Consider the following 25,638-nt stretch of genomic DNA (forward strand, 5'->3'; position numbering starts at 1 on the left):
GCACTGCATTTTAAAGGGACCTACAGTGGCTGGGCTGGTTTCACCATACAGAACTGGTGTGGTCAGCAGACAGTTCACATTGGGGGATGGATGGTGCTGGTGTTAAAACAGGATTTCCCAACAGGAAGAGACAATTAATAATTGCATTTCATCTCGAATCTTATTTGTGTCTGGTTCATTATTTTTCTTTGATTTTTCTGAACGTTCTTTCTGTCGTCCTATCTAAAAAACGAATGAAAACCCAAGTGATCTTTGATCCTTAGACCCCAGTGTGCCTTTATTTCACAGCCGTGCTTTCCGGAGCCGTGTCTGTGCCCCTATTTTTGTCTTCTCATCCCACTCCAGGGAGCTGCCTTGAGAAGGACTCCATCTGCTTTTATTTATTTCTTCTTTTATTTTATTTTTTTCGATCTTTGGGCCGCACCGCGCGGCAAGTGGAATAGTTAGTTCCCTGACCAGAGAACTAATTGAATCCGCGCCCTTGCATTGGCAGCGCGGAGGCTTAACCACTGGACCGCCAGGGAATTCCCCTCCGTGTGGTTTTCATTGTCACATCCCAGGGCTGTGCTTTTCTCCCCGTTCTTGCCACCATATTTGGCCACGCTGGCCACCTGCCCTCCCTTGGATTGGGTGATGTCATTCACCTCTGCGTCAGCCCACGTCTTTCCTTGCGCCGTCTTCTGTTCTAATACCAACATCCCGACTGCTGTTCACAGGTCTCCCTTCTCATTCTACACATTCCTCTTTGATGGTCTTATCCACGTACTTGGCCTTTATTACGGCCTAGGGCTGTTGCTTCTTCAGTCTGTAAGGCTGGAAATCTCTAAGGTCTAGAACCCTCTCTCCATGTGCCTGCTAGATGAGGCCACTTGGATGTCCAGCAGCAACTCTAATTCAACTTGTCCAGAACCGGGTCCTTTTCTCTGCCCTTAAACACCCTTCTGTCCCCAGTTGCCTCTCCATGGATGGCATCACATGGTGCCTTGGATGCACTGGTCACGAAGATGCTGGGTGCTGTGTTTGACTCTCCTTGAGCCCCCACCCTCCTCTCCACTTCATCACCAGCCACTGTGTTCAGCCTGCCTCCAGTTTGCTTCTGTTCAAGGCCTCTTCTTTCAAACTTGCCACTGTAGCAGGAGGTCAGTCCTTTACTGTTTCTTGCCTGGACTGTTGCCGTAGCTAACCATCCAGTAATGAGCCTCCCATCTCCACTGCCCTACCTGGCGCCATCACGGCGGCTGTCTCTGGCCTTTTGATCTGATCATATCCCTTCCCTGTCAGCATCTTCCAGTTCTCTACCTCTTCCTGTCTCATCCATCATGTTCAGGATCAAATCCAACTGCCCGTCTGGTGTTTTATTCTGCTTCTCCTCTCCCCACCCTCCTGAACTGTGCATCTGGCTCTGTGAATATGTCATCTGCCCCTGTCTACTTGACTTTGTGAATAGGGTTCCTTTTCCTGGATGGCCCACCCTTTGTGGGAAATTCTGATTCCGCTTCCCAGCAGGTGAATGTATTACCTCCCTAACTTTCACCTCCAAGGTCAATACCTGCTCCCCGCCGCCCCCTCCCTCATTAGCCCAGGGGTCTGGGAGACCAGAGAGGGGCTGGGGCTCTTCACCAGTATCTGTATCACATCATAAGAGCAAGTACCCTGTCCTGAGCATCTCACCTGTACCAGGCCCAGGCCTTCATGCCTTACCTTGCAGGAGTACATTGTGCCTCAAACCTGTGAGTAGCTAGTGCCACTGTGCCCATGTTAGAGATGAGGAAACCGAGGCTCAGAGCGGTAACTAGCTCTGCCCGAGATAACCTTGCAAGGAAGCCAACAGAATTTAAACCCAGACAACCTCACTCCGGAGCCTGAGCTCTCAGCCCCCTGCAGACTGTCCCTCTGCAGATATGAGCCCAGCAGAAAGTTGTCCCTGAGTGGGTAAACATTAAGCAGGGAATTTAGTAAGCTATGAACCGGCCAAGCTCAGGAAACTTTGGGAGGTATATGGGAGCAGGAAGGAACCATGCTCTGGTCTTCCTAGGAAATAAGAAGAAGAGCTGCAAGTCAGATCATTTTTGTTGTAACAATTGTTTCTTCTAAAGTTGCAAATCAGTAAATTTACGGTTCAGCACAGAAAATTAGTTAAAACCCCAGCATGCTTGTTTGCATTTGTATCTATGTACATACTGTTGGATATATGTGAATATGTATTTATATGTTTGTTTGTGAATTATCGTTGTATATTTACATGGTGACATGCACACACATGCGTGCACACGTGAGTGAATTATTTTATAAGAAAACAAGTGATTTCCTCCCAGTCAAGTAGTCTGACCCCCTCCAGATGTCAGTTTCACATGGCAGAGTATGTAAATGTAACATACAGTGTCACAAGCTAGGAAAACAAGCTTCTAGCAAACAGAGTTGCATCTTGGTGGGTCTCCTGCTGACTGGCAACCCGGTGTCCCCTGCAGACTGCAGAGAGATCCTGCTTCCCATGATGACGGATCAGCTCAAGTACCATCTGGAGAGACAGGAAGATCTGGAGGCTTGCTGCCAGCTGCTCAGCAACATCCTGGAGGTTCTGTACAGGAAGGACGTGGTGAGTAACGGCGGGGCCGCCTCTGCGGACCCTGCGACCCCCAGGGGCCCGGCCTCCCAGGACCCAGTCACGTTTGGTTCAGTTAAAAAAGTATGGCCTGAATTTTAAGGGTTACCCTTTCGTTTGCTCTCTCTCGAGTTGCATCCTCAAATTATTTTTTATTTATGTGTAAAGCCTGATGATTATATTACCACGTGTGCTTTTCAGCACTGAAGATACTGTTTTAGGTTTGTTTCCTGTGACTTCTCAGCTAAGTGACTCCCAAGACTTAGATTTGATATTTAAGGTCAAAGGCTTTGATGTTAAAAATTGGAAGTAAACAACAGGAGGCTAATTGCCTACTTTCTTTCAATTATTATTTTATATTTAATAAATAGATAATATTTAATATTATTATTTTATACATGCACATAGTTGTTGTTGGTTGTTTTAAGTGCATCCGAGAGTTTTGAGAAGAGCAGTTCTCTGCCCCTTTTCCTGGGTTCCTCCCCAACAGGCAGTTTTTTTTTGTGCTCTCTTGGCTGTTTGTTTTTTTTTTAATGGTATTTCCTTTTGCATTTCTCAATTGTATGCTTATTCCACTGACCTTCTGTCTTAAACAAAAGCTGGCGCGAGCACATATGGAAACATCTGACCCTATGCCTCCCCGACCCCATTGTACCCACCACATTCATTTGGGCACATGTGTGCACACACATGTAAAGTCATTGGTTCTCCAGGTGTGTTTGGAAGGGTGTACAGGGCCATGTCTGTCTCTGCCTCTAGCAGTGGCCAGATGGGCCAGGATTTTAAGTCGGCAGGACTTGCTCTTAGCTCTCCCCCACGTGACCTCCTGCCACCTCCCCAGTCCACACACACACACACACACACACGTGCGTGCACGCGCGCGCGCCTGTCCTGCGCACTTCCTTGCTGCACCTGCTCCTTCTCTCAGAGCCTGGGTGTTGCCCTTGAAGAAAGAGACAAGGTAAAGTAATTCATTGGGATGGTGGCTGCATCCGCTCTTCCTGGGCTTTGCCTTTGAAAGGTGTTGGAAGCCTTAACCCAAAGGCCAGCCTCCAGGGGTCCCATGCCAGGCCTTTTCCTTTTCTTATCAGATGAAAGGTTGGGAGTAAAGAGGTTGTGTGGCCAAGCCTCACAGAGGAGGTAGTGCCTGCCTGGCCTGTGCGGAAGCATCTAGAAAGCCCGTTTAAACACGTCCAAAGTTCATGAAGAAGAATCGGCAGTCCCATCACACAGAAAATAAAGGAACAGATTCTTACTGATAGAAGGTTCTCTGGCACTCTGAATTTTAAGTAGTGTGCTAAAATGATATTTAAACATTCGATTCCATGTGATTGTTCCCATATTATTGGGATCTGACATGCAGAGCCATCTATGGTTGTTATCTGTCAGCCTTCCATGTACAAATGGCCAAGTGTCTTTAGAAAACTCATTGGTGAGCTAATCAGGGATCATAAACATGATATTGTTTAAACAGAGTTGCTTTTATTTCTAAGGTTCGCTTCAATTAAATTACTATGATTATATAACACATTATCATTAATGGACTGTAATTAATAAAATGCCTTGAGTTTTCTTTGTGAAGGCTTTTGCCTCTGACAAGGGCCATCTTTCATCTCGTTAAGCGTTGTAATTGATTTACTCTTTACAGGATAAATGGATGCAGTGACAGCCGCGGGACGGGCATGTTAATCACTGTCTTAGGTGGTGGTATATTTATACTGGTGTGTCCTCCTGCAGGGACCAACTCAGAGGCACGTCCAGATTATCATGGAGAAGCTTCTCCGGACAGTGAACCGAACCGTCATTTCCATGGGGCGGGATTCCGAACTCATCGTAAGTGCTTGGTGACACACGCTTGTGGGTTTCATTGTGGCTGAGAGCGTCTTTCCCGGGAAAGTCATTCGCTCTCAAGCCGGAAAATCCATGTGGTTCTTTTCCACCTGCCTTTTGAAACTAACCATGTTGTACAACGATACAGCAAGCAGTTGGGATGCATTTATTTATAGTCTAGTAGGTTAAAGGTACTCGTTTCCACGATTCTATAAGTAAGTGTCAAAGTTGAAGAGAAACAAACCAACATTTGGTTCTAGTTTCCTCATTGCTTACTTCTAGCAAAGGATGTAGATGTTCTTCTAAGTCCTCATTCTTCTGGCAGTTTCTTTCTACGTATTTACATTTAAGATGCCATTAATAAAATTTTATGAAGGGCTTTAAAAAGGTATTGAGGCACTCCGACTTTGCTATTTTATGCCTACTCTGAAGTATTGTAGATGTCTGTCCTGTTCAGATTGTCGAGACAAGGAATGGTATCTGTTCTTTTTCTCAGAGTTTTAACAATAATTTAGCAAGCTTATTGCTAAAGCAAGACCGGAGCATTTTCATATTATGGTGATTTTTTCCAGAGTTTGCCACTCTCCTCCTCACCATCATTATTCTTAAATATGGTTTCGTGGGCAAAAGATGCATTTGTAGGTCCCATTTAATTTCTTTCATTTCTAGTACATGTTACCGTATAACTAAGTTTGGTGGATTGCATTTCAAAAAAATAGCTTTCCTAATCACAGAACAGAAAATCCAGTTGGAGTCTTCGCTGGCCATCAGACTAGGCACATTGGTCTTCCTTGGGTGATTTTAGTTCCGTCTGCATAGCCTGGGAATGGATCAAGTACAGTGACCCGTCTGTCTCCATCAGGCAGCAAAGCAAGACCGGAGCACTGGGCTTGTGTTGGTTTCTGTGGCTGCATCACAGTAAAGGATGCGGTCTGTGGTTTTGGGTGAATCACAGGAGAATAATTGCTGCCTTTGTATGTTTCCATCCAGTAAAATTGTCTAGTTTGTGTCTCAGTTTTAGCACATGTTATGTGCAGATTTTCCTTTTTAAGGTGTATCTCTTTTAGGTTTGGATTATAACATGTATAAACTAGGGAATAAAGTATTTCCTTGTAAGTTGGCGTTACTTGCGGTGGACTTTTCCATTATTCTGTAAACCTCATTTGCCTCTTCACGCTCTTCATCATAACGGTTCTTTTCTGTGATCTGGAAGTGCTTTTGTATACGTGGGCGGAGACTGAGCCCTGTGGAGGAAGAATTGGGGTGACTCCAGGGGCACCCCCAGGGTCCGGTGTTCCTGTCTCCTTGGGGTTGTGCCCTGGGTGCCCCTGGAACACTCTCTCGTTGTGAAACTCAAGAGGGCTTTAAGTAGAAAGAATGAATGTGGCTTCAAGTTGAACCAAGTTTGGTGTCATTCTGCTAAGGCCCCTGTTGGAACAGGCTGGAGCAGGGGGGCTGAGGTGACGTTCTGGCCGTCACGGAGTCACAGTGAATGTGCTGGGCACTCACGATGGGCAGATGGAGGACATGTGGCCGATGCGGAGGCCAGTGAACTCATGAGATGTTTCTGTCTCTGGTTAGGGGTGTGTTCACTTGGGTTATAAGCCCACACTGGCCAGCAGTTGAGCTGGGAGAGGAGGGCAGGGAGGAAGCCCGTAACAGTTTGGATGGGACCTTAGCCTGGGGCAAGATTGTAAGATGCGCTCGCAGCTCCATCAGAGGATCTAGAACGGAGCGTGGTGACTTCTCTCAGACCATGTGGTCCCGGATGCCTTCGGGAAATTTCTCATATCTCAGACATAGTGATAATAGCGGCGAAAGTAATAGCCGTTCCTCAGCGAACACTTGTGGACGTGCTGGGCACTGTGTAATGAATGGAGGGTCCTCACTTAACCCTCCCGTTCATTGTGCAGAGGCCCCTGCAGAAGTGCCTCGCAGAGAGACGGGAAACGGTCCCAGACCCACAGCTAGCGTGGCGGCGCTTGTGGGGAGCCCGGGTTTGGCGCCCGAGCTGGCTTTCCTTGGTGTCTTCTGTGAGACTGAGATGCATGGTGCTGATCTCAGTGGTGGTCCAGGAGGCCCAGAGGAGGGCTCAGAATTCCTCCTGGTTCGGCATCGTAGTTAGTGCGGCAGCCGCCCAGGGAAATAAGCACCTTTTGCCCTTTGCCACGTTCAGTCGTTTTCGTGGACCAAATGTCAGGATGTCCTTGAGGAAGACGGGCCAGACCACGGATCAGTTGCCCCTTTCCTGAAGGGCTTGGAGGAAGCCATGTGTCCTAAGGAACCCTTAGGGGTGCCTGGGAAGAGCCCTTTTGCACCTTTACCAAGGGGGCATGAAGTGAGGACCCAGGCTCAGTCTTACCCAGCTGTGGCCCTGCTCCTACTGCATAGGTGGCGGGGTCCGGGGCACCATCAGGGGCCACGGGGCACTAGAGCAAGCTGCCCACATCCAGGCGCATCTCCCCACTGCCCTGTCCTTCTCCAGCAGAAGTCTCTAGAAGCAGGAACAGGACTGAAGTCCTAAGCTAACCCCTCCCAATGCCAGCATCTCTCATGTGTGTACAAGGAGGCCAGAAATTCCTTCCTAAAACGAACTAGGCCGTCAGGGAAGGAATCTCAAAAACAACAACAAAAAAAAACAACTGAATGTAACTATAATTATTTATGAGTGATGACAGCTTTAAGATGTTTTCAGGAAGGACATTCTCCATTTCAGATTGGACGTGTCCAGAGACTCTTTCAGTCGTCAAGGAACCACGGGTCCCCTTTGTGGCGTCCCCAGAGCAGTGAGACTGCAATGCTGCCCTGCTTGGTGAGCTCAGCCTTGCTCTCCACATGGGCTCCCGTGCAGATTTATGCATTAGCTTCTTAACGTCACTGTTGTAGCTCCGTGAATTTAGATGAGAGGAAGATCTGGGGAAAAAATATCCCTGACAAGGTGGCCAAAAAACTTAATCAGTGGCCCTTTTAGGGTGGAAAAAGAGCAGAAAATGGTTTCTCGGCCTGTTCGGGCTTAGCTATAACATGCCGTTATACCACAGAGATTCCAGACCTTATGTGTTTGCTCCTCTTTTTTGCATCAGTGGAATGGAAATGGTATAACTATGAGTCAGCTCACACATTCTAAATAATCGCTGAAAATGGACTTTAACAATTTAAGTGATTAAAAAGGTTTTGAATAGCTGTGCTTCACTTAATGATTTATTTCATGATATTGACAACAGTAATAGAAGCGTAACCTCTCTTTCCATCAAAACAAGTTATTCGTTGGTCATCAGTTGTGGCCTGACAGTTTCCCCGTCTGTTTATATATGGAATTGAGAAGTGGGGAGCTTCACACGCCATTGGCTAAGCTGTGATGTACTTACTGTATAAGCGTCTTCTTTTAACTGTATCTATGGTACCTTATAAACACCATGCAGTTGGTTATATATCATTTGTTTTAGTTCATTTTATACCTTTCAACTTTATATTTGAAATGGGCTGTTGGAATGCATCTCAGGCAGAGGATAAAAATATGCCGTGATCCTAAGTATTATAGTTTTTTTAACAAATAAAACTCCGTTTGGCAAGTGTCAGATTGTAGATTGTGTGGATGCCTACAGCAGACCCTAACACAGAAGCCTTGCAGTAACCTTGCTACAGAATTAAGATGCCATTTTACCTTTATTCCAGGATCGTCTAATGCTATAGAATAATTGAGTGAGGTGCTGAGCTTTACATTGTCTGATTTCAGATTTTATTTTTCTCTTCCTCTTTGAAAAGGTTTCTAGGCCATCAGCATTGGGCACCTTCTTGGTCATTGTGTATGGTTCTGAGCAGGGGGCCATGGTGGCTTAGGTGCCCTTGTCTGGTGGGCAGGTGACACGGTTACCCCCTCGTTGACTCCCCCACCCCCCCAGCACACACATGCCTGTGTCTTTGCTGGAGTAGGTGCTGTAAACAAAGCTGGGTTGAGAGCAGACAGGATGAGTAGGACACGTGACCCTCCTTCTCTTGTGATATTAGCCTCTGCCGCCTCTTTCAAATAATTAGATTTACATTCTGTTAGTGGGTCCTTTAAAAATGTAACTGAGTGAGAAGGACTTCTAAAGGTTTTTCTATGGCCTGGATACACACCAGAAGACTGAAGGTTACTAATTCACGAAAAGGAAAACGTGGCCTTCTTCAAAAGAAAGGTTCCCTTGGAAAATCCACAGAAGTAGGCTTAGGAAAGGGAAACATTCTTCCTGCATTCTCCGCTTGCTCTTGTGACCACCAGACCTCTTGATTCCCTAGACTCAAGTGATGGAAATTCTTTTGTTTGTACTCCGAACACCAGCTGTAGGGGACGTAGATGGGTGCGGTGTGTTTCATCGTGACAGGGGCACCATTGGTGGGGAAGAGATGCCGCCCGTGCAAGTCCATTGATTTCTTTGAGCCTGCATGATTTATAATGACCTGACATACTTCTTCATTTGAAAGATGCTGTAAAAGACCCCCTTTTACCAAGACTCATCACCAAATATTTACACAAAGATGTTATTTCCCCATGCACGAACATTTGTTTTGCGATGTTTATTCTAATGGACGTTATGTATGAATGTACTTTTAACAAAATGCTATCCTTAATCTTGCCTTGCAAGAGAAAGCAATGCATTATAAAAGTTTCAAGTGGACAGTGTCTGGTTTTTCTCTATGAGTGTTGCAAAAAGTGTCTCTAACTTGTATGTTTGTTAATAAACCTACTTAGGAAACATCTGACTTCCAGAAAATCATCCTATCACAGGTACACGTGTGAGTTGTGATGACTTTATAAATTCATTTCCATATGGTATCAGTATAGCAATTTTTCCTGCCTTTCACATGTTTCTGTGGCCTTTTTTCAAGGTTGGTCACTGACTGTGGATTTACTGCAGAGGACATGAAAGCCATATCATTACCTGGGTAGAATATGCTGTGCAGTTCTTGCATATTCATCCCAAACCGTATCTTAAATTAATTATTGAGCTCCTTAAAAGGCATTACGCTGCTTGCATATGACCTTCTCATCTGCCAAAACATATGCTGCGCGTTATAGCACGATGAGTTATCCCTAGTTCACAGAACAGAACGTTATTTCTGAATCATATAGTTCTTCTCTTGCGGTAAATAAGTTGGTTGCACACTTATCCCCTGCCAAATGTGCCAGTGGTAGAGCTTTTCTAGATAAAAGGAGACATATCAATGTCGAGTCAGCTGCTATTATCTTTAGGTGACACTGCACCAGTGACTCTGTCTTCCTTACTAGTCACGTCACATTTTATTCGCTGATAAAAATGCCCCCAAAGACTCATTCCAGCTGTGGTGGGCCTTGTAAATGTGGTGTGCCCTCACAGACAGGGTGGAATGGAGGAGTTCGTGGCCCGTTTCTTGTATGTTGTCCTTGCTCTCTTCAGTAAGAAGCACAAAGCAAGCACTTGAATTTAATGGTGTGTCTTCTGAGTTGGAATTGAGGATTGTGTATCTGCCCTGCCTATGACGGTACCCCAAGGAGAACGGCTTTGCAAGGCGTGCTCGTTGTTGCTGTTGGAGAGTGGAGTCGGCCTGGTGTGGGTCCATGAATGACGATGGCATTTCTGCCACACCTCAGGTCTCCATGGCAGCGGACACCTTGGCAACCTCATAGGATGCGGGAAACTTCTGCCAACTTCATATGCCCTTTCCAAGATAGCAAGGTTTCCCCACACCTTGATTTTCTCCCCCATTTAATTCTGCTTTGGGGGAGAGTCTGAGATCGAAGGACCAGATACAGAGGCCTGGGACCTCTCCTTGGAGGCTAGTCGCACACTTTCAGAATGACTGGTGGGCACCTATGTGGCAGAATGCCCTTTGTTGGATCTAGTTATCAATAAGAGAGGACCCCTGAGGCCACACCAGTATTCGGCTCACAGATAACTGTAGACTGTGACTTGGAGTTTTTTCCCCCAGTGCTCCGGGCATTGGGTCTTCCTCTCTATCCTATACTTGAGCTGCACTCACCCACTTCTTTCCCTAGAGGAACTTGTGAGGCAGGGGGAGCCTTCCATCTCAGCCCCATCCTTGCTCCCGCACCTTGCAAGTGGACTCTGCTATTGCAGAGCCCAGGAAAGGGGTTGGTGACCTCTCCTCTCCTAAGTTTCCAGGGGGCCCTCTCCCTTGGGAGAGGAGGTTGGTTTGGGCTGGTCTCCGTGGGAGAGGCAGGGTGCTCAGTCCCACTGGGGCGCTGGTCTCCCACCCCGGGGAGGGAAGAAGAAAGAAAGGAGGTGGCCGACCCCCTGGGGCTGCGGACCTGCTTGATGGATGATCTAGAGAGAATCTGTCTCGAGGTGGGCATGGCAGGATTTGCCCTGGAAACACCAATGAGTTCAGTTGTCCCCTGGAGGTTCTTTAAAAATTAGACCTCAGCCAGATCCTGCTGTGTATGGTGCCCTTTGCCCTTAAAAGCCATCCTGTTCTCCTGGCAGCTGAAGCCCATGCCAGGGTGCATGGTCTGGTCAACTGAGTCTGAGCTGGATTTCAGCCCTGCCCCCTCCCCAGCCAGACCAGGCCAGTAGGCAGTGCCCACGCCCCTTCCCCTCTCCCAAAGACCCGATGGAGTTCTCTTCAGCCCGAACATCTTTCCTTTATTATTATCTCCTCAGATTACTTCTTTTTTACCAAATTATTGAAACCACGAAATAAGATTAATAGCCACACAAAACATGACCTTTGATTTTTTTTTATTTAAAAATTAATAAAGAACTTAGTGACAAGTATAATAATTTAATCTCTATATGTAATGCCATGTGTACATCTACATATGAGGGAACACGGTACTTTTTACCTTGGTTTTGTATCAAAGATTTTACTTAAATCTTTCTAAGAGAAGAGTCATCATCTGTTAGGACACATTGCAGTTAAACTATGAAATGAGTTTGAAAATATTTCTTTTTCTATTCTGAAGACAGTTTCATTTTTAAATAGGAATTTGTTTATCTTCAGTTTCCTTTTTGATTCTGAAAATATTAACTTTTTTTTTTTTGTCTAGACTGCTTTCAAACAGTGATGTTACTTTGTTTACTAGATGTCCTCTTGTTTAGATGGAATTATGGTACTAATCAGAGAGCTGCAAACACCCTTATTTCAATTCACTGAGTTAGCCGGGATTTTGAAAACACAAGGAGAGATAGCTTGTTGCAAACATTTTTTATAACTTTAGTTAAAAAGAGTAGAAAATACATGAAACACATTTTTTTAAATTTTATCGCTACATGAAACAATTGCACTTCCTTCATGGTATAGGATCACCGTAGCCTTCCTCTTGCACAAAAATATTTCTCAGTTCTGTTAACTGATATTCAAGGATTTGTATCCTCATGTATCGTGTCCACAAAAGATGCGTGTTTTTCTTTTAATTAAAGCACACATCTGTGATATAGCTTGAGTAACCCCCAAAGAACGCTTACATGAGATACTCCTGTCACTTTTTCTTCAAGTCCACTAAGGTCTTTCTAGAATCAAAACACTTAGAACGAAAATAGATTCGCTATTGAGTCAGGAGGAAAATGCGTGGCAAGAAATAGCTCCAGTCTGAGAAACGCAGGTAGATCCTTTCACTAAGGCCGACCACCGTATTGGCATCTGGTCAGTGAGGTGTGCGTGTGAGCACGAGATTAGATAAGAAACGGTTGGACAGAGACCAGAAGACTCGGTTTCCTTGTACATTCACAAACGACTCAAAATTAAAGTTGAACCAAAAAAAGTCAAAAGAAGATCCCTACTTCCTACTGTGAAAAGCCAAAACTTGATAGACAAAAGTCCTTAATAGACTAGGGGCTTTTGATTTCTATAAAAAGATACTTGCAAAGGTGCAAAGGAATGAGTGAAAAAATAAAGGAACTAAGATTTATATTGCAATGTGTAATCAAAAGAGAACTCGAAGTGTCACGGTTTATTTAAAAAAGACCTAAAAACATTTGATTCACAGCTTTCCCCTAGGTATGTCATTTAGTACAGCTCACTAATAGGTTAAATGTAGGTGACGTTTGTTGGTTTGTTGGTAGCAGCTAAACTAAGCACGCGGTTTCTCTTTGAGATGGTCAGATCTTCTACAGTTGTTACAAAGCATAACGAATTGTATAAAACGTCTGGCTGAGCTTTCGTGATGAACAGTGTCTCAGAGATTGATCCACAGAAACACTTTCTGGTGGCAGAGAACGCCTGTGATTTATTGGTGACTGTATTATCCATTGTGTATCTCTACGTGTGTTTTCAAATTCTTGCCAGGATTTATCATTTGGCCTTTGGGTACCAAAAGATTAAAAATGAGATCTATGAAAGCTTAGTGTCCGATAGCTCTGACCCTGTCAACTTGCAGTGATTAAAGGCATGTCCTGACTTTGGGGGACTCCTGGCTGCTGGGCATTTGGAGGATGAGCAGTAAGCATGTCGCCGGTCTGGAGTTGAAGCAAACACTGAATTTGAGGTGTCAGTGTGACGCTGAGATGTCACTTGGCTTAGCGCTACAGCACATGAGGCAAATATACATATAGTCACATTTTAGAGATTATTCATGGTCTCCGACCACTTGAAAAAAATTGTGCTTTCTCCGGAATTTGATGTGCTGAAAATTGCACTCGCCCCCCGCTTATTTGCAAAATCAAACGTAAAAATGAAGTCCTTTGCAAATGCAAGGGCTACTTTTTCTTCTCAGTATTAAAAAAAAAATAAAGGCTTGAAAATAATTATGAGTTTTAGCTGTGTTACAGAGTGACAGCCTGACGTTCTGCAGGTCGATAACGTAATCCTTGCTGATCTGGGGTGCGGGCATAGAAATTTTACTTATCAGCTTTGACTATGTTAAGTTTCGTTTCCGGTTTTACATCCCACATCCACGAACTGCAAAGAACAGCTGGCAAAGTGTGACATGTACTACTTCGCTTCTGTGAGTTGATCTGTTACAAAGGCCTTTTTGGTAAGCAGGGTGAGAACTGGTGGCGTCCGAGTCACCCACAGTTCACTCCGTCCTATTCGTTTTGGAAAAGGATTTACTTTGAACTCCAGTGGGTTTTAAAGACGGCCTTTAGACTCCAAACACCATGAGTTTTAAAGGAACCAGAGTTTCCATCGTCCGTGCTTTTTAGATTCAGTTTTGGGTTTTTGCTTGGGAGTTGAGTAAGTCTCCTGAGAGTAAGGCGAGTGTGCGACCTGAGTTTCCTCGAAAGGATGGAGTTTCCTCAGAACTGGCTGGAGTTTATCTTCTTGCTGCTTAAAATCTAGCTCCACACTAGAAAGAAAAGAGAGGGAAGAAGTTAGTGCTTGGTCTTTCCTATATAAAGAGCTCCCTTAGAGACAGCAGAATTTGGTGCCATCCCAGCAGGGTAATGATCATTCGGATGATGTTTATAATGCCATTTGACGGTTCAGTATTAAGCAATTGGCTATAATATGTTTTAGTGCTCCGTCACTGTGAACTATCTCAAAAAGTTTCATTTTCTTTGAAAAATAACTTATTTGCCTTCATTGCCAACTTTTGAAGTTTTATTAATGTACACAGTTGGGGTGAAAGCATAGACTGTGTTTATTGAAATGAGAAATGTGACATGTGAGTAACCCTTTTGCTTGTCCATAGACTGCACACATGTGCTTCATGAGACAGGTAACCGAAGATATGAGTGTTCAGGGGTTATCTTAGTGCATGTACACCAGGTATTTGGAAGCTCTGTGCAACTTTTCACAAGGTCAGAGAAAACCATTTATCTCACCTGAAACAGTTGTAAAGTGAAGTGACCTTGGCTTCTGGTCTCCTTTGCAAAATCTCATCTGCCTAAAAAACTGGTAAGAGCCCAAATATCCAACATTGGGGAAAAGAGTACGTTTTATCAAGTCAACACCATTGAATATCACTCAGTTGTTCGCAGAGATAGTTTTCCAGGCAAAAAGATAGATAGTGTTCAGTGAAAATAACAAAACTGTAATTACACGGCCGAAGCCATAGTGTGCAAACATGTAGCCATGAGGAAGGACATTTGCCAGTAGTGATAGGGTTTGTGTTAGAACGACAGGGTTAAAGCTGGTTTTCTTAAGTATATCTTGTGTCTTATGAAATTTCTCCTGAGAATGCTGCAGTTGGCCTAGAGTCCTCCCATCCGTTCATGGCTTTGGAAAGGACCATTGCTGACCCCCTAACTTTGGGTAGGACCCCCCTGCTCCAGTGCCACTCTTCTGTGATCAGCCCGGGGCAATGGGCCTCGCCTCCTTTTTGGTTGCCTTGCCTGTACCCCTAGAATTTGAACCTGGGTGCTGCATCACGCCAGGCCTCCGGACATGCCCACTCTGTGCTTCTTCCATTTCTGCTCTGGATGCCAGTCGAAATGTCAGTAGATTTCACTGAAGGCTCAGCAGTGATGATAATACATGAGCTCAACAATTTATATCCAGTGGAGCCGTAAACCATTTACAAACATGATATCCTATTGATTTAGAGAACCATTAATCCCAGCTACATTTTGACATTTTGAAAAGACAAAAACAGCAAAGCTGTATTATCTGGAGTTTTAAAAACAAGTTCAAGACCCATCTAATGGACCGTTGTATGCTTTAAATCCACTGTTCCATTTTTCTTATCATCAAAGACTGTATTAGTGAAAAAATTAAAAATATTGTCAGAGAAGTTTATGGCTAGTTCTCCCCCTGTTGCCAAAACAAAAATTATTTTTCTCCCCTCATTTCAAAGGGCCTCTTTGAGTTACGCTGCAGTTTATAGGAAATAGAATAAAACCCCATGAACTCATGACTTGCTAATCTAGAACAGGGGATAATATAGTCATGGTTCCTCTTGGGGACAGTTGTGAAAAGTGCAAATCTCAGAACATGCTGCCTTTGTGAAACACGAGCCTCAGTTATTGCTTCAGTAGGAAGAACAGGGATTTGCATCCTGGCTTTCTCATCTTATGCTGTGGAGCGGGGGGGTGGTGGTGAGTGGGAGCTCAGATAAATCCCTTAACCTCTTTAAGGTTCGGTTTCCTTCACTTGAAGGGGTATAATAATTACTGTCCTGGTATCTTACTGAAAAATGGTAAGGATCCTCCCCACTCTCTCCCTCCTGAAAGAAAGAGTTTCCTAAACTATAAGATGCAATTCAGATATTATTTTCTCCTTATCATTTGTTGGTCTCTAATTGTATAATGGGGACAAGAGCTAACAATGATTAAGAAATACCTATTCAAGAATTCTTCAGCTTGGACATTTAACAAGGAAAACAAGAACCTTGCCATTGAGTCTGTAAGATAGTATAGCATCCAATATGGTATTTTAGGTACAAAAGAGTAATTTTGTCAAGGTGCTTGGTCAGTATTGAAAGCATGTTCTCCAGATCATACCCATCTCAATAGGCCCAGATAGGTTTTGTGTTACCAGATCAGAGGGTGGGTGCTAGCATTTCCTGGGCTCACAGTACAGTCCTGGGTACCTGTAATTATTGAATTCCCATTAAGCTCCTACATTGGGAACCCCGTTATTAACCAATTTATCATACCACAGAACCACCACTGTAATCACAGCGTAACCTAATGTGAGTTCTTGTTAACAAAATGACTCGACTTCACCTGTCAGTTGATTCCTATCTGCCGTCCCCCACGACTGAGAAGCTGCCGCCGGAAGCTGGCTTCTTCGTGGAGGGAGTGTGAGTGGCCGTGAGCGCCCGCTGGGAGATGCCTGCAGTGAGGTGACCTTGAGCCCTGCACCTCCCTCCCGGTCTGTAACCCCAAGTTGCAGTGCACCTGCTTGTCAGGTGATGTCCTGTGCCCTGCTGTCAGGTAGGAATAACATGGCTCTGTCCAGTGCTTTCCACTGGGGGGCTTTTCTCCTTTAGGGAGGAGCACACCAAGTCACCGGGGTCGATCGGAAGCAGACAGCCGGCTGGAGAGGGCAGTGTCCGAAGGTTAATCGTCTGGCCGACTCTAGCTGACACAGAGCAAAGGGCCCTTCAGTCTTAGCAGCCAAATGGCCAGAATAAAGCAGCACCTGCTGCCCTGGTCCGCACAGAGGACTTGGACAGAAGCCAGCGGTGGGCAGTCGAGGGCACTTGGACTCTGTGCCCAGAGCCCCTCCCTGTTTAACACAGCGAGCTGTCCAGATAGGGCCTGGGAGCGGGGGATGGGGGGTGCTGCCCCGTGGAGAAGCGATGGACCTCGGTTTGGGCTTCCACCCCGATCGGAGGGACACGGGGGGGGCGTGTTGGCGGGGGTTGGCTGCAGCTGCCAGGCAGACGGTGCATGTGGGCACCGTCACCGTCTTCAGGGCTGTCGCTTTCTCCCCTGTCTGGAGGACGTGTCCTGGCCACTCCGTGCCCCTCTGTCCCCAGGCCCACGTGACCTCCTTACTCTCTAGCGCCTTCTGAACGCCCCCATTCCGCTCCTTTCTTCCTTCTTGGCACTCACGACAGATGATTGCATTTATCTCCATATCATTTTGCCTCCGTCCCCCAAATGCAGCTGCTGTGACGGGGTGAGTATTGTCCCGTCTCTGCTCCCAGTACCTACAGCACGGCCTGAGTCGCGGCAGTTGCCTACGTAATACTTACAGAATTAACGCCTGGGCTGTAAAAGACAAGTCCCGTCTCGGCTTTCGTCCCCGTTGCGCTGAGCCGCTCTGTCTTGGTCGGTGATGTTGGCTGTGCCCCCTTGCTCTTCCTCCCACATCGAGCCCCCTCCTCACTGCCGGTAAACAGGGCTTCTCCCCCAGGCAGCGCTGTTGGACCCACTCCTGGTGGAATCTGTGGCCCGGCTCCCTTCTCTCAGAACTTAATCGAAGAAGATGCTGAAACTTTCGTCGTAAAACACACACCAGGATCTGTTTGGAGCCTGCCTCCCCCGCTTCTACTCCTGGCTTCCCCTCTTCTGGAAGAGTCTGCGGTAAAATCTTAAGATGGGTGGGGTCAGCAGGGTGTGGCCAATTGTGCACTTCGAACCCGGGAGTCTTTTGATTCCCTGCCCACTTTTCCTGTGGGCTGGCGCCCCTGCTGTGGTTTTCTGCATGATGCTGCTTCTAAGCTCCGTCAGGGCAGCGTACCTGCCCTGTGCGGTTTGGACCTGCCTTCCCAGAGCAGCTCCAGCTTAGAGACTTGCCCTCACTGCACAGGCAGACAGGAGTGTGTGTGTTCCAAGTCTGGCCTCTAGACCTTGTCCTCACCTCTTAGGACTCGGCTGGGGCTTGGCACAGCTTCCTGCAAGGTCCAGGGTCTCAGAATCCAGCCGCACACGAGGCTGGAGGCTGCTGCTGGTACCACCTGCCTCCTGCAGGCCAGATCTGGCGTTTGTAGCGCACTGTCGAGGGGACACACGCATCGCGTGGAACACTTGCACGTCCAAGGATAAGCAGCCTGGAAAATGTCCTGACTCTAGAGACTCTGAGCCTGAGTGTGAAGGGACTGGAGCCGGGCCAGCCTCCGCTACGCTGGCTGTTCTCTCCTTTAGTGCCTGAGGTACAACGCAGACTGCAGACTGTGCTGGGTGATCCAGAACGGCCCCAGGACTGCTGGGGCTGTTGACAAGATATAAATCCCCTGGAGCTATCATTATTTACGTTTTATCTCTCTCCTTCCCCTGCCTGCGTCCATCCAACAAAATGCTTGTGTTGAGAGCTCCGTGGTAACTGAAGCCATGCTGCCAGGCGTGCCACCGAAAGCCACTGGCCACATCTACGTGGCTCACGGTGATGAAGGATTAAAGCCACGGGCTGCAGGATGCATTTTTTGGTTACTCTTTTTCTCTTGAAAACAGAAGTTTTATGTGTCGGGACTTTGCTTACAGAACTATTACTCTACAGTTCCAAAGGAATAAAAATCTGCTCTGAACCTCAGGCTGCTCTGTCAGCTGGCACCAGCTTTATTTGCTTCCCGGCGTCTCTGCTGGGCTTTGTAGTAACACTTCTCCCCACGACTTCATGCGATTTTGCAGAGGAGCGTGGTCCCAGCATCTCCAGCGGATGCTCTGCTTGTCTGCTGCTCCTATAAATACCCGGGCCCTGCCACAGTTTCCTTAGCAAGCTGTCGCCAGCTCCTTGAGTTAATTGAAGGGGAAATGGGTTTAGAACGTTCCTTTCTCCAGTCCCCTGGGTGTAGCAGTGAAGAGTTAAAAGCAGGTGAGTTCGGCTCCCAGGCACTTGTGTGTTTTCTGGACTGGAAGAAAACCCGAAATCTCTGATTTCTCCAACCTTGACAGTGTTGGCGGGGCTCAGTGGACTGCAGAGCGGAGGCCTCCGTTTTTAATTTTCTTTGAATCAGATCGCAGAGTCCCCGGTGCTCGCTGTGGCTCTGACTGACCCACGCTCTGCCACTGGGGATACATCATCCCACCTTCAGGGACCTGAGCTTCCCGGGCTGTGAAATGACAGTGGAGATGCACGCCCACCGCCAGGGGGCTCCATGGAGCCACCACGCCTGCACGGAAACTCAGGCAAACTCAGGGCAGCCAACTCGCTGGGGCGTGCGATGGCTCTCACAGTGTCCTCAAAATGCAGTGCTTTATGTCCGGCTGGCTTCACGTCAGCGCCTTGGATGACACTGTTGTTCAGAAGAAGCTGAAAGTCAGGCTCCAAGTTACAGGCTGGGTTGTCTCCCTTGCAAGCCTGGTGAACCAGGCACATCTCTTTTTATTTACTTCTCAGCCTCAGTTTACATATGTGGGCCCGGCTGTGCCTTTAGGCAGTGGGAGAACCAGGACCCAAAATAGCCATCAGACTTCCCTGGACACATCTCCGTGTGACTACTGAGGGGCCCCATCCATCCGGCATGTCCAGAATCAGATCGTTTCCCCAGCCTGCTGCTCTGTCTTCCCAAACTCAGCTGCCAAGCCGGGCACCTTGGCATCTAGCTGGACTCACCCTTCCCGCCTGCTTCCATCAGCTGGGTACCATGCAGCCGCCCTCAGCAATCTCCAGCGCCTTCCTCTGCCCCCAAAGAACTTAGGCAGTTTTCACTTTGGCCACTGAAACAGCCGTCCAGTGCTTCGTCTCTCCATCTCTCTCCTGCCCTAACGCGTTTTCCAAGTACCAGAGTTACCTTAGGAAAACCTGAAACTCCTTGACAAAACTTCCACTCATCCTTTAAACCGAGGGCACTTGTTGCCTCTTCCTTCTGTGGATTTTCTAGACTAACCACATGTGCCCGCCCCTCCGTCCTGTCCAAACTCCTCTGGTCCACACTGCTTAGGGTCTCTGCACATTTTTATCAGAGCACTTCTGGCTCATGTTGGATCATAGCTACTTTTTCTCAGTTCTGTGAAATGCATCGAGGGATAGACCATGTTGAATTCAGCGGCATCTGTGATGCCTTTAATACAGTGAGAGACTCAGCACGTGACCTCTTTGTTTACTGAACTGAAATAAACTGATGAACCCGAATCCCCTCACGTCCAGTCTCAGCAGAATGCTGCCTCTGTTGTCTAGTTATAACTTATTCATCAAAACGAACATATGTACACAAAATATGTCCATATGTTATATACCTGTTGTGTATATATATGGAGCTTGTTCCAGTAGTTTGCAGTATTAATAATTTGAACATAGAAATGATTCATCATAACTCTGAATGCTTCTTCCGCCACTCTTTCACACAGTAGGTGCCTAATCAAAGTTTACAGAGTCACTGTAAGATTTAAAATACCAAAAAGAGATGGGTATTCAATAATACTAATACCTGAACTATAAGATCTATCCCCTTTTCGTGATGGCCTATGGCAAGGAAATTATGGTTATGGTTATAAAAAGCAAAACATTAGCCAGTTATCCTAGCTAGAAAGTATATTCCAAAGTATCCAAAGTTATAGACAGTGACCTTTCTGAATACATCGTGGTACGTAGCCTGACCATGCGGGAGGACAGTCCTTCCTTTTATGCTTGACTGAAGCTCCATCCTCGGTATCTTTATTATCTGTGACTCCTCTGGAATACAAAGAGTGGTCTGGCACCCGGGCTTCCTCTAAGTGCCCAAATTTGAGGGCTGGCCAGATGCACAGGGATCAGGGAACTGCGTTTGAGCCTCCTGTAATTTTGCGCCACAGAGCGGTTGAGGCAGAAAGACTCAAGCGCTGTTTATAACCTCCAACCATAATCATTTCTCGAGTAAGAAAGGGACCAGATCGCTAACAGTGTCACATGTGTATTAAGCATATCTGATGTCATACTTCTAGCAAGCCATCAAGATCAGACATTATATTTAGAAGGGATGGATAATTATTAAATGTGGACTGCCAGTTCACTGCTGTCCCTGGCCTCAACAAAGAGCACACAATTATTTTTTTTAATCTTTGAGCAGGATGTGCATTGTAACTGCAGTTAAAAGGAGAAAACACAGTACTCTCCAAAATTGTTTGTCGTGGGTCCTTCAGGTGCCAGGGCTGGAACACCCAGCCAGGTGACCTGAGTCCGGTCGGCTGAGATCTTGGCCGTGACCTTGTCTTCTCGTCTCATCTTGAGGGTGGACAACCTGTTGCCCAGAGAGGAATGACTTGGGGTCACAGTGCTTGAGCTAAAGTGCAGAGCAACCCGGCCCCTCTGAACCACCAGCCCAGAACGCTGAGTTGCTGACGCTCTCAGGAGCTTCCCCTATTCTGACGTGAGCAGAGAGAGAGAGGTTATGGAGCAGCGACAATTCTCAGTGCATAGGCCAGAAAGCCATGAGCTTCTTGTGCGTGTCTTATGGTGTCACTGGTGACCTGTCTAAACCCCCGGGTTCCCTACCACACCTCCAGGGATGTGTTGTCTGTGGGATCAGTTCCTTCAAGGCGGCTGATGGGGCAGGAGAGTCAGCTGAGTGACTGCAGCAAACCCTAGGTGGTTTCTTTTGTCATTGAGTCCCCAAGGAATTTTACATGCTGAGGGCACCCAGGTAAGGACTGGATGCTGTATCCAGCTCGTAGAAAAATCTACATGGTTGTCTAAAAGTGAATGACACTGATTGGCTCATGACACTGACCATGTAACTCCTTCACACTGTTTTGGACATAGGTGGCTACAAAATCTACATGGTTGTCTAAACGTGAATGACACTGACTTGCTCATGACACTGACAATGTAACTCCTTCACCCTGTTTTGGACATAGGTGACTACCTCGTTAATTTTGACTTCTGAGGGTCTTAAGAGGAGGGCTCTCAGTGTAATTAACCTTTCTCTGCTGAATAATTTTTAACTAATTGCTTTACAAAGAATATGTTGAGGTGAGTAATCAGTTTTCACTTGTACAGCTGTCATCAGTTACACATAGACTTTCTGATACTAAAGGTTAGTAAAAGGTCACTAAAGATGACTAAAACCTGATCCTTTCATATTGGGGAAAAAGAAAGAATATATTTTTATAATTCTAATGGAATAGACAAAACTTGGATTATTGGTTTGGGGAATTTTCAAGGAGAATTTTCAGGTCTGTTAAGTCATTCTTTTTTTTTTCCTAACATTTAATTTACTTTATTAAAACATATTTCCTTACATCAGAACAACATCGCCTAACGTATTATCCTAGGAAATCCTTTCTGGCATCTTCCTCCCGCCCCATCAGTCACTGTAAATACTAGGAACGGAGCACTAAGTATTAGACAAAAGCTAATTTCCTCCACATCAGCTCACGTTGGTAAAGAATTTAATATGCACAAGCGGTGGTGATCGGAAACAGGCCTGCAAAGGCCACTTCCACTAAGAGAGAATCACTGAATGACAAAGGCAGGAAAGATTCCACTCCAAGTGGGCTCCGGACAGGCTAGACCTGGCCTGGCCACTTCCACTAAGAGAGAATCACTAAATGACAAAGGCAGCAAAGATTCCGCTCCAAGTGGGCTCTGGACAGGCTAGACCTGGCCTGGCCACTTCCACTAAGAGAGAATCACTAAATGACAAAGGCAGCAAAGATTCCACTCCAAGTGGGCTCTGGACAGGCTAGACCTGGCCCGGGTTCTGCATACAAATGCAATTACCTCTCTTAACAATAAGACTTCATTAGTTTCGAGGCGTCCAGTTCTGGTGGCTGTCCTGATTGCAGCTCCTTTTTTGCAATACTCTGGAATCAGTGACATTTCCATGCACATTTTTGTCTGGAATCTTTGCGGCCTTCTATTTTGTGTTCATATTGGTGATGCAGTGAATTTCTATTGATGATTTGAGAAAATGCAAACCATTAATTCTGTGAATTCCTTGTTCCATCTCATACTATTAGGGTGTTTTTCTCATCTTTCCTGAAACCCTCCAACCATTTTGGAAAGGACCTTGCAGAATTTGGGAGCTTCCTTGATAAACAGTTAAAGATTTCGATGCACTGGAAAGTTCCCCAGCCGCTGTAAAGCTACATGCTTATGTGCCAGCAGCAAGGCATCCCCTTTCATCCTTGGAAATCCTCTGACTGTTTCTCCCCCTAATCCTTCCGGTTGTTTCCAACCCTCTAGCCTGGGGGGTTGGGGAGGTGTTCTACAGAACACATCTAAACCCTCCCCAAGATGCTACCCCTCCAAGATGGTCCTCTCTCCTCTGCGTCAGCTGTCCCCAGGTGGAACACCCTGGTTGCCTTCATCTCCCCGTCCTCTGCCTTTCTTCACTGTGTCTGTGGCCCACACCTTCGGTACAGAAGGTTCCCTGTTGTTATCACTCTGTTGTTAAAAGGTCTTACGGCAGGGGTTCTACCGGGTTGTCTTCAGCCAGATCACCGATTCCTCCCACCTCCCGGTGTGTGGGGCCATGCCCCTCATCTCCTAGGAGTTTCATGAAAAATGCTTGCTGAGGAAATGCACAGAAGCACCAAATGGAAGGGACTCGGGTACTTTATCAAAACAGTTGTTTGAAATTTTGTCTATCCTTGACCATCCATGGATCATATCAAAAGATGAAAATACAACATAGACAACAGGGCATCCTGCAAACTCCCTCCCTTTGGGGTGTTGAAAACAAAGTGATAGGCAGACGGGCAGTGTTCCCTTCCCTTGGGGGCCAAGTCCACTCACGGATTCACTGCATAATTATTAGTGTCACTTGAGGCTGGCTGTGGGTGGCCCTGATGATACAGAAAGGATGCAGCTGCGGGCAGTGTCCTCCTGAAGGGGACAGGTGTTTTAGGACTTGGAACTAATGGTAGGAATTCTAATACTTTACAGGAAGATTTAAATTCTGGTAAAGATTCTACTTAATTAGTCTGAATCATCATTATCATTATCTTTCAAAGCTCGCTTTCATTCCCCAAAGCCTTTGAACTGAGGTTAGCACAGGCTATCCTCATAAAAATGCACAAATTTGAATTCAAGCCATTTTGTTGTGGTATTATTTTACGAATTAACCACTTCAGTAAAGCAGGGAAATGGTATGTTGCATTGTTCCTTTTTGAAACAAAATCTGAACAAAGGATGAATCATCAGTTAGCGTGACTCATCAGATTAGTCTGACAAGAGACCTACTGAGATAGGGTGGATACAAAGGATTTCAACTGCTTATATTATATTAGTACTTTATCCTTCAAACATTTTCTGAAATAATTACAGCCTATTTTGACAGGAACTATGGATGATAAGCCAGAAAAGTTTTACTACAGAAAACTAAAACTTGTATCTCTTGTTATCTTGTTTCATGCTGAGATGGTCTTAAATTAGAATTTCACAATTGGTCCAGGTTAGGAAACAAAAACTGTAGTCATGTCAACCACCTCCAAATTCCCACTGATGGAAGATATCACTTTTGATGCTTGGGTTTCAGTGTCTAGGAAGCAGGGCAATCCATTGCCCAAGGATGGTTGTTTTGGCTCTTTTTAAATCGATTTGCCAATACGGGAATGGATGTTATTTGGTTGAGAAATGCCCCGTGGATGCCCAAACTTTTATCTCCACGTAGACTTTCTTCTGAAGTTCTCAGATCCATTCCTTTAATAATTGTAGATCACTGACTCATGGGATTTCAGAGCTAGAAAGGATCTACCTGGTCCCTTCCTTCAATCATGCAGGACTTGGAGATCTAATGGACACCCCTCCAAAGACAGAGGATGGCAGCTCAGCCCTAACCTCTGGGGCACCCCCTATCTGAACATCAGTCCCAGGCAGGCTGATTTTCACAACCTTTTGTTTGTGGTCCTGGGGCCCCTTTTTCCATGAAATTGCTTCAAGATCTTTTGTCCCTTTGATTTTTTTTTTCTATGACAGACTTATTTTTTTTACAGAGAAGTATGTACTGCCACCCATGGCAAGGGCACACATTTATTCAAGGGCTTGCATTGCTAGAACGACAGGGAGCCGTGTCTTGGACACGGCCCCCTTTGCATGTCCCTAGGCCAAGTGTTACTGGCAACGTGGTGGATTCTTACACCGCTCAGAGAGGGTCCTTGGGTTTTGGGTGAAAAGCAGTGTGTAAATGCAAGGTGGGCGGGATCAAATTCATTGACCTCCAGGGCTCTCTGCCTGCCAGCAAACAGGTATGACAAATGACAACATGTGGAAACTGGCAGCTCTGACGGCCCCTCGTGTTCGCCCAGGCTCTGGGACAACCACAGGCCTTTGGCATTTTAAAATGTCTTTATTTTGAAACTCCTTCAACCTATTCAGTTCTGAGGTGCTGTGGGCATCCTCTGGGAAAGACCCAGAAGAGTGGCCGAGATGGTGGTACAGGGACTCTTAGAACATTCCTGAAGTCTAGGGTGCAGGCCCTGGTACCTGAGAGCCTGGGTGCCGAGCCAGGCATAGAACCAACTGCAGGGACTCCGAGCGTCAACTCATCCCCTTCTGATGGGATCGTCTCTGCAGAGGTGTTCGCAGGAATTGATGGAGGATTTGTTGTGACGTCCTCCGTGAAAAGAGATGCACTTAAATCATAAAGCCTTTTGGGCTTCCCTGGTGGCGCAGTGGTTGAGAGTCCGCCTGCCGATGCAGGGGACACGGGTTCGTGCCCCGGTCCGGGAAGATCCCACATGCCGCGGAGCGCCTAGGCCCGTGAGCCATGGCCGCTGAGCCTGTGCATCCGGAACCTGTGCTCCGCAACGGGAGAGGCCACAACAGTGAGAGGCCCGCGTACCGCAAAAAAAAAAAAAAAAAGCCTTTGCAATTTGGACACTCCCTCTGGCTCACCTCTGAGATGTTCTGGCTGCCCATTTGCACTGCTACGGGGTCACCTGGACAGGTGATTTCTTCTACCCAAGGCCTGTTGTGTGCTGGATGCTTTTCTATCAAAGAAACCTCTATCCTTCATGAAGCATTTGACATTTGAGGAT

At 46.3% G+C, this 25,638-nt stretch overlaps 2 protein-coding genes across 3 annotated transcripts in view; one reads left to right on the top strand and one right to left on the bottom strand.

Annotated features, from left to right (window-relative positions):
- Positions 1-25,638, top strand: part of DOCK1 (dedicator of cytokinesis 1) — a 540,262-nt gene that overhangs the window by 203,045 nt on the left and 311,579 nt on the right. For both annotated transcript variants that reach the window (XM_082637778.1, XM_082637779.1), the window contains exons 26-27: positions 2,469-2,596; positions 4,340-4,435. In XM_082637778.1, the coding sequence (XP_082493904.1) occupies positions 2,469-2,596; positions 4,340-4,435 (224 nt within the window). The remainder of the gene's footprint in view (positions 1-2,468; positions 2,597-4,339; positions 4,436-25,638) is intronic.
- Positions 13,372-25,638, bottom strand: part of INSYN2A (inhibitory synaptic factor 2A) — a 37,594-nt gene continuing 25,327 nt past the window's right edge. Inside the window, exon 3 of the mRNA XM_082637869.1 lies at positions 13,372-13,697. Within this exon, the coding sequence (XP_082493995.1) occupies positions 13,517-13,697 (181 nt within the window). The 3' untranslated portion in view covers positions 13,372-13,516. The remainder of the gene's footprint in view (positions 13,698-25,638) is intronic.

The sequence above is a fragment of the Mesoplodon mirus genome (assembly GCF_964341445.2).
Source record: "Mesoplodon mirus genome assembly, chromosome: 2".
In the NCBI taxonomy this organism is placed as follows: domain Eukaryota; kingdom Metazoa; phylum Chordata; class Mammalia; order Artiodactyla; family Ziphiidae; genus Mesoplodon; species Mesoplodon mirus.